Raw genomic sequence first — 12256 nt, forward strand, 5'->3', positions numbered from 1 at the left:
ACACAGACACGACAAGCAGCGGAAAGTTAAGAGAATTCGCGTAGGTAGCAGACATCACTTCTCTGTCTATTGTTTCCTCCCAGCACGTCGTGGGCCCTTAGTGAAACCCCCTCCCCCCCGACTGCCCCGGGGGGCTTCACTCTCTGCTGTGTCTCCTGAAACCCCCTCGGGTAGCCTGGGACCTCAAGTCAGGCATGATTCTCAGCAAGTCTGTTCTCAGTAAGGCGTGGTAACGGGTGATCTCGCGTGCGGTGTATCCTCATACAGACGTGTGCTTCCCACCAGGACGAAGCTATAAGAAGGTCTCGCTCTAAGCAGAGATGTTAGGAACGCTCTTGCTGGCGTGGGAAGCTCTGAGATGATTCCAGAAATTTCAGGTTTTCTGAGACTCTCACCAAGGGGGGGTGTAGCCTGTGCTGTCCATCCGTCTGTCAGGAAGATGGGCTGTGTCTGCTGTATTCCTGCTTACGCCCGGCGGTGGGCCAAGGATTCTCAGACGTCGGAGAAAATGTCTATGCACTGGCGTGTCCTTGCAGCCTGGCTAGTATGTGCAGTGTGGATGAGAGCACACGCTCCCAGGGGGCGTTGACCGGTTCTTGTAAAAACGGGACTTTGTTGTTTGCACAGACGTTCTAAGAGGCAAACCCAGTGCCGGTGTGAGTGTAGCATTTGCTGATCCCGGTGCCTGGAAAGGACAGTGAGGCCACGCTTCTGGAAGGGGAAGTCATTGGAGTCAAAACTAGATTTTTTAAATACATTTTAGTGCTAGCAACATCTTCACGTTGAAACAAGACAGAGGAAAGGTTGTCCGGAGCCCCAGTGGGTTACTTGGGAAGGGGACGGCCCCGATGAGGTGCTGGCAGTATGCTGGGCACCTCGAGAAGGAACACCTTCACGGTGGGGGACCTGCCCCTGGAGAGCAGAGGCAGGGTATGAGAGGGGCCGAGCCTGGGATTTGGGGCCCTGGATGCCAGACACTGGGCAGAAACGCCGACTCTGGCCCACCCCAGGCCTTGAACTAGGATCTGCAGGCCAGTGACCCAGCACGCAGGGCGGGCCAGAAGCCCCAAGCTAGGCAGGGAGGAGGCCCACGGGGGTCCCCCGGGGGCACAGCAGGTCGTCAGGCACGTCCCTGAGCCCAACGACCTTTGTGTCCTAAGCTGTGATATGGGAAGATAACGCTGAATTCGCGGTTCCTCAGCCTGGATGTGCACGCACTTGCCCGGGCCCAGCACCCCGGGACCAGTCAGCGACACTCGAGGGAGGGGTCTGGACACCAGAAGGTTCTGTTCCTATTTCTTTGTAAGACTTTATTATTTAAGATAGATTTTAGATTCACAACAAAACTGAGCAGGAGATCTGCCCCTGCACCCGTTGTCACGTTGTCACAGACAGCTGACGCACCCACCCGGGCACGTTGTCACCACCCAGGGTCCGCAGTGCACGTCTTGATGTGGCCCATTCCGTGGCTTGGGACAAAAGTACAACCACGGGGATCCATCGTCACACAGAAGAGCTTCACTGCCGTCAACCCCCCTGGGCCCCACCGTTCATCCCTCCCAGCCCCGGCGGCCTCTCGCCTTGCTGTGTCCATGGTGTTGCCTTCCCCAGAAGGTCAGAGTTGGAATCATCCATGGTGTAGACTCTTCAGACTGGTTTCTTTCACTTAGTAACGTGTTTAAGAACAGACCTCCGTGTCTGTTCGTGGCTTGAGGGCTCGTTTCTTCTTAGCGCTGAATGATCTTGCGCTGTCTGGACGCACCGGTTCAGTTATCCGTCACCTACTGGAGGGCGCTGTGGTGGCCTCCAAGGTTGGGCAGGTGGGAACAGAGTGCCGTAAACGTCTGTCACAGCTTATACGTGGACGCGGGCTCTCAACTCCTTGTAAATGTCGAGGAGTGTCGTCGCTGGATTGTGGGGAAAGAGCAGGTTTCATTTTGAGAGAAACCACCACACTAGCCGCACAGTGTGCACGACCACCGGCCGCGAGTCCCTGCTGCTCCACGTTTTCTCTAGCACTTGGCGCACTTGGCGCACTTGGCATGGTCGGTGCTCTGGGTTTTGGCCATCCTCTCCTCATAGGTGTGCGGACACTGGGGGGTTTTTAAAAGCTCCTCAGGAATTTTTCTATGCAGCCAGCGTTTGGGATATTTAAATTCGATAATCCCTGGGGTCCTATTACCTAAGAATTCCTTTGCTTTTCTGTTTTCCAGCCGTTTTGTGGATTCTTTTTTCTTTTTTTCTTAATGTATTTTTTAAAATTTTTTAAATGCTTATTTGTTTTTGAGAGAGACAGATTGTGAGTGGGCGGGGGGGAGGGGCAGAAGAGGGGGAAACACAAAACCCGAAACAGGCCCGACTCGGGGCTCGAACTCCCAAGCTGTGAGATCATGACCTGAGCTGAAGTCAGAGGCCCGACCGACTGAACCACCCAGGCGCCCCAGATTCTTTCATTTATTTAGCTACGGCTGAGTTTTTAAAAATAAATTTAGATTTGGTCTAAATGTTTTGATCTGGCGGAAGCTGTGTTTTTCCAGTGAGAAAGACACACAGAAGGTCAAGAAATACACGGAGTCTCCACTTAGCTTTCGTCGATTACTGACTGTGGGTTCTTGGCTGTTTTCACCTGCCCTTCTCTGACTCCGGGTGTCGTATTTTATAGGCGAGGAAATTGAGGTATTTATTTCCGCTTCACCGACTGGGTACTCAAATGACGCCCCTCTGCCTTTTGAAATGAAACTTCCAAGGTATTGGAATTTTCAAACTTTGACGGACACGGTATTCCTCTGGTGGAGAGCATATCGTCTTGGGTTTGTTAAAATTTTGACCTAGTCGTTGCCAGGCGGGAAGAGAACACAGGAAACGGAGGTGTCTGCCCGACGCATCGGTTCGACGGCCTATTTCACCGCGCTGCAGTGTTCCGGGCGTGCCGTCTCGGTGTCAAGCGAGTGCATCCCTTTTTCAGATCACAGATCTTGTCTCGAAGAGGAGCAGAATCTGTTTATCGACGTGGACTGCAGGCACCCGGAGGCCATCCTGACGCCGATGCCTGAGGGTCTGTCTCAGCAGCAGGTAGGCCGGGGCTGTTGGCCGGCACGGCCGTGCTGGCTGGAGACGTGCCCGAACGCGTGCGCGGCCGGTGACTGCCCCCTGCGCGCTCCCGGCCCCTCCGTGTCCTCGGGCACAGCAGTGGGTCTCGGCGGCCCCGGTCGGCGGCTGTGGCCTGGACGCGGGCTCTCTGGTCCTCGAGCACTTCAAGTCCCCACCCCAGAGTAAGCGTGAGAAGGGTGTGGAGCTGCCCTCTGTGCAGGCGCCGTCTACGCCCGTTCTTACTGACAGAGACACCGCGAGCGTTTGTGTCAACTGTGCCTCTGACAGAGATGAAAACACGGATTTCCAACAACTGATACCGTCACTATCGCGCATAAAGCAGTCTCTCGATGTCTGGAAGTAGGCAGCAGAGGGAAGAGAGATTTGGTGGTGTCCTCTCGGTTATCTTTGGGTGAGAGGAAACGAGCCTCAGGACACTGGGGAGTGGGGCAGGGGCTCCTGGGGGGCGCTGCGTGCGTGCGCAGTGTGACTCACGTTGTGGGCGCGGGCAGGTGGACACGTACGGGGGGCAGAGCGGAGGCCGGGATGGAGGGGCCCACGCGGCCGGTGCGGGTGGTAAGGTTAGAGTCTGGGGAATGGGAGCCGAGCCGGGAGGAGGCCCGGGGCTGTTCATCATCGTCGGGCCAGACTGGGAAACTTCGAGCTTCGAGGTGAAGGGGGAGCCAAGCAGCGGGGGCTGCGGTGATGAGGAAACGCGTCGGGGCCGAGGGGTTGGCCCGCGAGCACGTCGGGAGCGAAAGAGCGCTCGACCAGGTGACAGAGACGCCCTGTAGCCACCACTGCGTCTGCTCCCCGCGACACCCCCACGAGCGCTCTGGACGTCAGGAAAGCCTCGCACGTCCCTCCGTGAGTGCACGCGTCCCGTGGGAGGACACCGTGGCTCCGAGGAGGCCGGGGCGGCCCCTGCCACGGGCGGGAAGGGCCTGACGTTCCAGCCACGTCTCTGATCCCCAAACCTAAAATCCTCCAATCTAAGTCAGTTAGATTAGCCGTAAATCCTCTGCTGTGTGGTGCTCCCGGGGGGATGTGGCCGTGACCCCGTGGGGTGCGGCTGGGCCCTTTCTGCCGTAGCCCCGTGTACCCGTGCCCCACGTTCTCCAGCCTCACGAGACTGAGAGAAGTGTGAGAAAGGGACTTGATGGTTGGAAAACAGCCTTGACGCTCCTCTGGGGTCTCTGTGCCTGGGTGCCTCCTGCCCCGCTCCTGTGCTCTCTAGTCCTGGGGGGCCGTGGGGCGACTGGGCCTTGGACCCTCCTGTCCGAGGCTGTGGTGTCGGGGACGTGTGACGCAGAGCACTCCCAGACAACGTGGCAGTCACGCATGGGACATTGTGATGGAACAGGGGGACGGCCCTGCAGAGGACAGAGGACGGGCGGGGGCGGGGGGGGGAAATTGGCCACAGGGCGTCACTGTCCAGGCCGGGACTCGGTGGTGGAGGCTGGGTGTTGTGAGCGTCTGTCAGGAGACAGGAGTGGAAAGGTGTTTTGAGCCGGGAGGGTCTTAGATGCACGCTCCCGCCAGTCTGTTTCAGGCGCTCGTAGAGGCTGCGTGCTGGCCACGAGCGTGCTGGCCACGGGGGGTCTGTGCTGAGGAAGGGCCTCCACGATGGTGTCCCGTGGGCCTGGCCCCAGCCCCTGCACTGGGATTCGCTGGGCAGTCCTGTGAGGTCGCCCCTCTCCACCCGGGCCCGTTCTCCTCTCTGAGACAGGGATGCCGTGTCTGTGCGCGTTTCTTCCTGGGACAGTGACGCAGACGTGGGCATGGTGCACGTGGACACAGTGAGGTCAGCACCAGGGGACAGGCCACCGGGACGGGGGCTACGGAAGGGTTTGTCTTCAGGATCTCTCTGTCCCCCCAGCTTTCCCTGTGGTCGTGGTTCACGGGGACCCCTCCCCTTCCCCTCTGGCGACCGGGCGTGTTCTCCGTGGGACTTGTCCCGAGAGATGTCAGACCGGGGCGCACATGTTCTTTATCACATCGTTTTCTCCCCAAATCGAAACGAGGTAACGTAACTAAAATGTTACGTATCCAGCATTCTCTTCACGCCCTGTTTGGGAAGAAAAACACAAGAAATTCTCTTATTTCATGGGTTGCTTGCTGTTTCTCGAAAAGTGCCATCGATGCTGCGGGCTGGGGCCCTGCCTGGGGATGGGGCTCTGCCCCCCCCGCCCCGACTGAGTGTCTCCTGGGCCCAGCAGCTGGGCCCTCGTGCTGTCCGCCCTCCTGGCCAGCACTTCTCCTGATCTGTCCACCTGGCCGTGGTGAAGATGCCCACTTGGGCCTGGATCTCCCCCGTCCGCAGCCACGGTGCTGGGCCCTCAGGACGAGCCCGACGACCCTGCAGCCTCACCACCCGTGTCCACGTGGGGCACGCTGTTCATTTCGTTAGATTTAACTTCCTAGAAGGGCCAACCCAACCTGTAGGAGCCACAAAACCTGCTGGAATTTTTAATTCTATTTTTGTATTTCCAAGCTTATGCCCGACTCCCGATTCTTTGACCTGACACATTAGGATCCTCTCAGGACTTGTAAAAATGTTTGTAATTCCTGGGTTTGACCCTGAATATTCTGCCTCGGGAGACTTGAAGTGTGTGGGAATCTGAAATTTGGGCAACCAGGCTGGGCGGGTGGGCGCCCTCGTGGGAGCTGGCTTTAATCCCAGACACATCTGGGCTCTTGAAGTAATCACTCTGTTCTCTACGTGTTCTGGAAGCACTGATCTGCGTCTTAATTTTGTGAATTGAACGGTCCTTCTTGTGGAGCAGAGGATTGCTCCCGCGTCAGTCATGTTTTGGAAGACTTGGTGGCCCTGGAATGTTCTGGACTGAGGGCTTTCCCCTGTGGCAGGTGCCGTGTCCACCCACTGGGTGGCGGTGTGGTTCCTGCGGTGAGTGTTGACTCCCTGCTGGTGGCTCCCCCCCTGTTCCGGGTGTGTGTGGTCGAGAGGCAGCCTTCCTGAAATTTGGTGCTCTGTTTTCCGTTTATTGGAGAAAATAACTTGCCAGAATACATGTAGGCTTGATGCAAGGGCCAGGCATCAACGTTGGCCGTTACCAAGAATCGTGCGGCCAGACGTTTGTCCGTGTATGTACCTGCGTAGTGAGAACAGTGACGTCCTTGTCTGAAGTGGCTCGTCCCAGACTGTGGAGGGTTACTTCACCCACTGTGCACTCCGCCTCGTGGGTGCGTCTTTGGTCAGAACCTCTTGGCCAAAAAGAAAAATCTATTCTTCCATCTTTCAAAAGCTTCTTCTTCTTCTCCGACTTCGGAATAATAATTTTATGAGATAAATGTTGCTAATAGCATTCTTTGAGTCAAGACTAGAACTGCTTTCTTATACTCAATTTATACGTGAAGTGTCACGTAAGTCAGCCTAGGACACGTCAAGTGCAATTAATTTAGCTTACAATTGTTGCATAAGTGAATGCATTTGTTGTTACCGCTCTAATTTCACTTGTCTTGCTGTACTTACGGTTTATAATTTGCGGTTTAAAATATTTCATAATGGGGGGCACCTGGGGGGGCTGAGTCGGTTAAGCATCCGACTTCGGCTCAGGTCATGATCTCATGGTTGTGGGTTCGAGCCCCGCGTCGGGCTCTGTGCCGACAGCTCAGAGCCTAGACCTGCTTCGGATTCTGTGTCTCCCTCTCTCTCTGCCCCTCCCCCGCTCATGCTCTCTGTGTGTGTCTCTCTCTAAAATGAATATAGGTTAAAAAAATTTTTTTTTAATTAAAAAAATAAAACATTTCAAAATCATAGCCACGGAGCAAGTATGTTTCGTGCCTGTGACGTTAGTTACTGCACAATTTAAAGTATTTCAGGGGCCTTTGAAGGTTTCATTTACCTACTATTCTGAAGACAGAAAACAGAACAAGCAATTCCTTTAATCAACAAGAAGTGAACTTGCTCTGTTACCATCGTATTTTCAAATTGCCAACAGGTGGTAAGAAGATACATCCTGGGTTCAGTTGTGGACAGTGAGAAGAACTACGTGGATGCTCTCAAGAGGATTCTGGAGGTACCGAAACACCGTGTCACACAGTACACGCAGGTTTTACTCACCTTTCTTGCATGCGTGTGTGTGCGTGTGTATGAGCCATGACATAATCAAACTTGCAGAACCCTCAGAAGACCCTAAGTGCCGTGTCTGCATGTTGACGTGAAGTCCGGCGATTTGTGGTGAACGCTGTCGTGAGTGGCTTTCCCCCCGTGTGTGGCGCACGCCGCCTCCCCGTGTGTTTCTTAGCGCTACGAGAAGCCACTGTCGGAGATGGAACCGAAGATCCTGAGTGAGAGGAAGCTGAAGACGGTGTTCTACCGGGTCAAAGAGCTGCTGCAGTGCCACGGCATGTTCCAGATCGCGCTGGCCAGCCGCGTGGCCGAGTGGGACTCCGTGGAGACCATCGGGGACGTCTTCGTGGCTTCGGTAATTCTCGGCGGCCCAGCCGCCCCACGCTGTCCTGGGCTCCGGAGCCGCGTCCCGTCCCAGTGAACGCGGCTGCGTCACACGGGGTGTCGGTGTCGGCGGGGAGCCCTGGTGCCCTGCAGGGCCCCTCGAGGCCACCGTGAGGACAGGGAGCTCTGCCCAGCGCACAGGAGGGGGAAGGGTCACGAAGGCCAAGGGCGGACCGGGGGAGGTCTGGGCGGACTGTGCACCAGCAGGCGATTTGAGCGTGCTTTCTGTGGCCTGTGGCCAACGCGACGGCTCTGTTGACAGGGTTGTCGCCTCGTCCCGCTCACGCCCTCGTCAGGTGGGTTTCGCCCTGAGCCCTGTCCCTGTCAGGGGGCGGCGGAAAACGCCCTGTGGGAAAATACTGACCCGTTTCCCTGAAGCTTGTCCTCTGTGACCCGGGTGTGGGGTGCGGATGCGGTGGCCGGGCGGCCGCTGACACAGGATGAGCCTTTCCTGGCAGGGGGAGCCGTGCGCTGCCCGGGAAGCCCAGCCTCAGGTCTCACCCAGCGGTTTTATCTTCGGTCGTTTGTGACCGTGTGTCGTGCGTGAGGGAGCGGTCTCTCTGGATGCGGGAGGTTGTAGCTCAGGAGAACGGGTTCCCTAGCTGCGTGAAAACAAGAATGCCATCAAAGCTGGAGGTTCAAGTGCTCGAACGCTACGTGAACGCTGTAGTAATGATAAAGAAACGTTTTCCTTTTTTCTCTACGACTGTGTGTCCTTAATGATGTATATAAATTACAGGATGCCTTGAACACAGAAACAAGAGCTCTTCCTGAGATATTTGTAGGATCCCTTTCGGGGACCTTTACGAAAAACAAAACAAAGCAACCGTGGATATTTACTTTGTTCTTGCATTTTCTGGCTATTTTCTGGGTTTAGCATAAACGTTTACTCTATTCCTCTTCTTAAAATATTTATTTACTTTGGAAACTTTTTTTTAAAACGAAAAAAACTTAAAAAAAAAAGATATATATAAAATTTAGGTGAAAGCATTTTGCCGTAAGTGATGGTCACACCAGATACCCGCTATGAATATTTCTATTTATCGTGAGAACTTGCCGGATCTTAGAAGAATACCAGCGGGAGGGTGGTGGTTGTGCCTCCTGGTGTTTCTAGGAAAACAGGACAGTAGGCGGACAGACAGATGGATAGGACACTGACCTCAGCCACAAGGGCTGGAGGGGATTGATTTTCTTCTTGCCCCGGGGGCGTTTCCAGGGGACAGTCAGTGCCGGCTCGTTGGGACATTGGGGCCTGTGTGCCAGTCTTTCCCGCAGGGGAAATCCGCAGTGAGGATCGGCCGCAGCTTACAGAAGGGGGTCGGAAATGATCATGTCCACACGCCTGTAGTCAGGAACTCTTATTCCCTGAGAGCCAGCTTGCCGGGGATGTGAACCGGGTTGCCTGCACGGGCACCAGGGGGAGCAGAGTAAGATCAGCTGTCCAAACAGTTCCTGACGAGTTTGTTTAAAGACGGAAAAGGAATCACACCCAGGCATAATGAAGTGCGTCCTGCGCAGACATCGTGGTGCCCGAGAGGTGGCTTTTAGGGCAGGTTTCAAACCTTTTATCCCGTCCTGGAAGGGGGAGGGTCTGGGCTCTGTGCATCATTGATGCTTCCCAATGTTCTCTGGTCTTTCAGTTTTCCAAATCCATGGTGCTGGACGCCTACAGTGAGTATGTGAATAATTTCAGCACAGCCGTGGCAATCCTCAAGAAAACGTGTGCCACGAAACCTGCTTTCCTTGAATTTCTAAAGGTAAGAACTTGCTGCTTTTTCGTTTAGGTTTTAACACCTTTTGATAACAGGTTCCATGTGAAAACACTTGACACTGAGATTTTACCAAACCCTGCCTCTAAACGTGTAACGTCCTCTACAAAGATTTTGGCACCAAGGTGTGGGGTCAGTGCTGGAAATAAAGATGAATTTTCAGCAGTGGCTTGGCTCTTTGAAAACAACCTTGATTTGCACATCCTTGGACTTGTGTGGACGTGAATAGACAGAAAGCGAGGATCGGGTCCTCGGATGTGTGTAGACGTGGATGGACAGAATGTGAGGGTCGGGCCCCCAAGGATCTGCCATTGGCTTCCTGTCCTTGAGCATAGTATCAGGAGCAGCAGACCAAACATTTGGGATCTGGGTAGAGCTCTCTGGCCCCCTTCAAGTCAGAGCAGTGAGCTGACCCGCAAGGATGTGGCCCCCAGTGGGGCTCTGATGTCAGGTGGAGAGGGCTACCCTCCCCAGGCTTGTCTGACTTGGACGTCATGGGGTTCCTGCTGGGGGACGTTGACCCGGGATATTTAGCTCACGGCCACGGGGGCTGCTGCGCATAGAACTGACGGGATCCCTGTAGACGCTCACGGCGGCCAGCCACCGAGCCCAGACCTCAGTTGCACGAGGCTCCAGTTCCCGTTGTAACACTGGAGCCAGCCAGAGTTTGGTCCTGTTACTTGAACCATATTCTTGAAGCTCAGGCTGTCTGGCAGTGAGCGAACAGGAAACTATTTTCGCTGACCACAGTGTGATCAAGGCTGCGTTATTCCCCTCCTCCTCCAGTCAAGGCTTGCCGAGGGATTAAATCAGCCCCCAGCCTTGGTGGCCTCGGTGCCCGGTGGTCTTTCTATACCACGGCGTTTCTTCTCCTAGGGAAGAAAATACAGGCCATTCAGACAGTTCCTTCCTTGCAGGAGGCCGAACTGTCTTGGGGACCGTATCTGAGATGTCAGCAGGGGAGCCGGCCACAGCCCCCACTGTCCCATGACCTCCTGGTCAAGCCCGGGAACCGGTGTTGGGGGAGGGGGCTGAGCCCTCCCTCTGCCATCAGACCGCACAACTCCCTCAGCTGGAGAGAGCAGGATACCCCACCCCGGTTTGCCAATGGTCCAGCCCGGTGGGGTGTCCGTCCCAGGCTGAGAGGCGGGTCGAGGGACCAGGCGGCCCACAGCTGGGGCAGCTCAGACAGGACAGACCCAGGGTCACCCCCACCCCTGAGACTCTCACACCTGGAGCCTGAAGTAGGGAGTTTGGAGGTTGGGCCCGAATGCAGGGGGTCCGTGGCCACCACGGAGATCTCGCTCCAGCGCCCGTGGTGGGCTACCGTTAAGGGTCCTCACGACTCCCGTTTGGGACTCTGTGGTTTTCTTTTCTTCTTTTTTTGTAAGTGCACTTTTCCGGTGATTGTAGGGTCCCAGAAACTAACTCAGCACTTAGAGGATTAAATGAATTGGTAAACGGATAAATGCTGCCTGGCATCAGAGGTGGCTCTTTTTTTTTTTTTTTAATTCTTTTAAAGTTTATTTATTTTGGAGGGGGAGGGGCAGGAAGAGAGAGAGAGAGGATCCCAAGCAGGCTGTATGCTCAGCAAAGATGCAGGGCTCGAACTCATAAAACGGTGACATCATGACCTGAGCTTAACCGACTGAGCCCCCCGGGCGCCCCCAGAGGTGGCCCTGAAAACACCGGATGACAAAACGGGAGATTTCAGCCGGGAATCCAGCGCCGGCCGGCTCAGACCTAAAGCACAGGGGCTCGCCTGTGCTGGCGTGCGAGGCGTCGGGGGGTCGTGAGGTCGGGGCGTGCGCCCTGCCGAGGCGTCTGTGTCGGGTGGGAGGGCGGCCCCCGTGTCGGGAGCAGCTCGGGTCATCGAGGCCTCTCCTCACAGCAGTGCCAGGAAAGCAGCCCTGACCGCATCACACTCTACAGCCTGATGATGAAGCCCATACAGAGGTTCCCGCAGTTCATCCTCCTGCTGCAGGTGAGGGCACGCGGGGTCGTGGGCAGGGACCCCGAGCGAGCGTGGACACGGCCCCAGGCCCCACCCGCGCTCTTGTGCGCGGGTGGAGGTGGCCGGACTCCCCGGGGCGGAGAGGAACGCGCTCCCTCTGCCAAGTCAGGGTCGGGTCCAGGGTTGCGGGAAAAACGTCCCATCCTCTGTGCCCTGGGTGGAGACTCAGACTGACCGTGCTGGCTGTGAGCTTGGTGCACAGACGGTCCAGGGAGCGGGAGGTTCCCCGGAAAAGAGGTTTCCCAGCGGACCCCGCGTTTGTTCAGACTAACGCTATTCAGACTAGTACGCGTGTTGTTTCCGACAGGACTGGTTCCGAGCGGGGGTACGAAATACCGTCCCGGGAAGCCCGGCCCGCTCCCGTGTGCCGCGCTGTCCGTGTGTACCCCTTGTCCACTCCAAAGCCCGTGACCCCGCGACCGGGGGCGCTCTGCACCCACCTCCCGGAACTGCCTGAAAATGGCATTTCTGAGGACGGTCCCGCTGGCCCCTGCGGCGTTGGGTCTCTTAGATCCCTCAGGTCACTCTCCCGAGGGCGTCAGGCGGCTTTGCCCGGCTCACCGACTCCTTTTACGCAGAGGAGTCACGAAAATAGGGAGAAAAAGGTACAGACGTGAAGCGTGAACATCGGCTGCTTCTGTGGTTACTCTCGTCTTTCTCCCTTTTCCACTTGTGTTTCCCGGTGCGTGTCCAGTCACACGAACGCGTTAGATCAGGTGTCTGGTTTCCAAACGCCTGGGTCAGGATGTTAGTAACAAAAGCCTGATGATTTGCCCCTGAGATCAGAATATCCGGGAAACGCGTTTTATTCCTCCAGTTGACAAGTATTTGCCAGGCTCTCCGAATGTGAGGCTCCAGGCCTGCGTCGGTCCACCGTGGAGGGTGGCAGAGGGTGGTGAGGAAGAA

General features: G+C 56.0%; 1 protein-coding gene across 6 annotated transcripts in view; it reads left to right on the top strand.

Moving 5' to 3' along the window:
• Positions 1-12256, top strand: part of ARHGEF10 (Rho guanine nucleotide exchange factor 10) — a 108951-nt gene that overhangs the window by 51875 nt on the left and 44820 nt on the right. For 5 of the 6 annotated variants that reach the window (XM_047856719.1, XM_047856720.1, XM_047856722.1 and 2 more), the window contains 5 exons: positions 2966-3072; positions 7053-7130; positions 7359-7538; positions 9208-9324; positions 11228-11320. In XM_047856719.1, coding sequence (XP_047712675.1) covers positions 2966-3072; positions 7053-7130; positions 7359-7538; positions 9208-9324; positions 11228-11320 — 575 coding nt within the window. The remainder of the gene's footprint in view (positions 1-2965; positions 3073-7052; positions 7131-7358; positions 7539-9207; positions 9325-11227; positions 11321-12256) is intronic. The other variant, XM_047856718.1, reaches the window with a different exon arrangement.

This window comes from Prionailurus viverrinus, chromosome B1 (assembly GCF_022837055.1).
Source record: "Prionailurus viverrinus isolate Anna chromosome B1, UM_Priviv_1.0, whole genome shotgun sequence".
Classification (NCBI taxonomy): domain Eukaryota; kingdom Metazoa; phylum Chordata; class Mammalia; order Carnivora; family Felidae; genus Prionailurus; species Prionailurus viverrinus.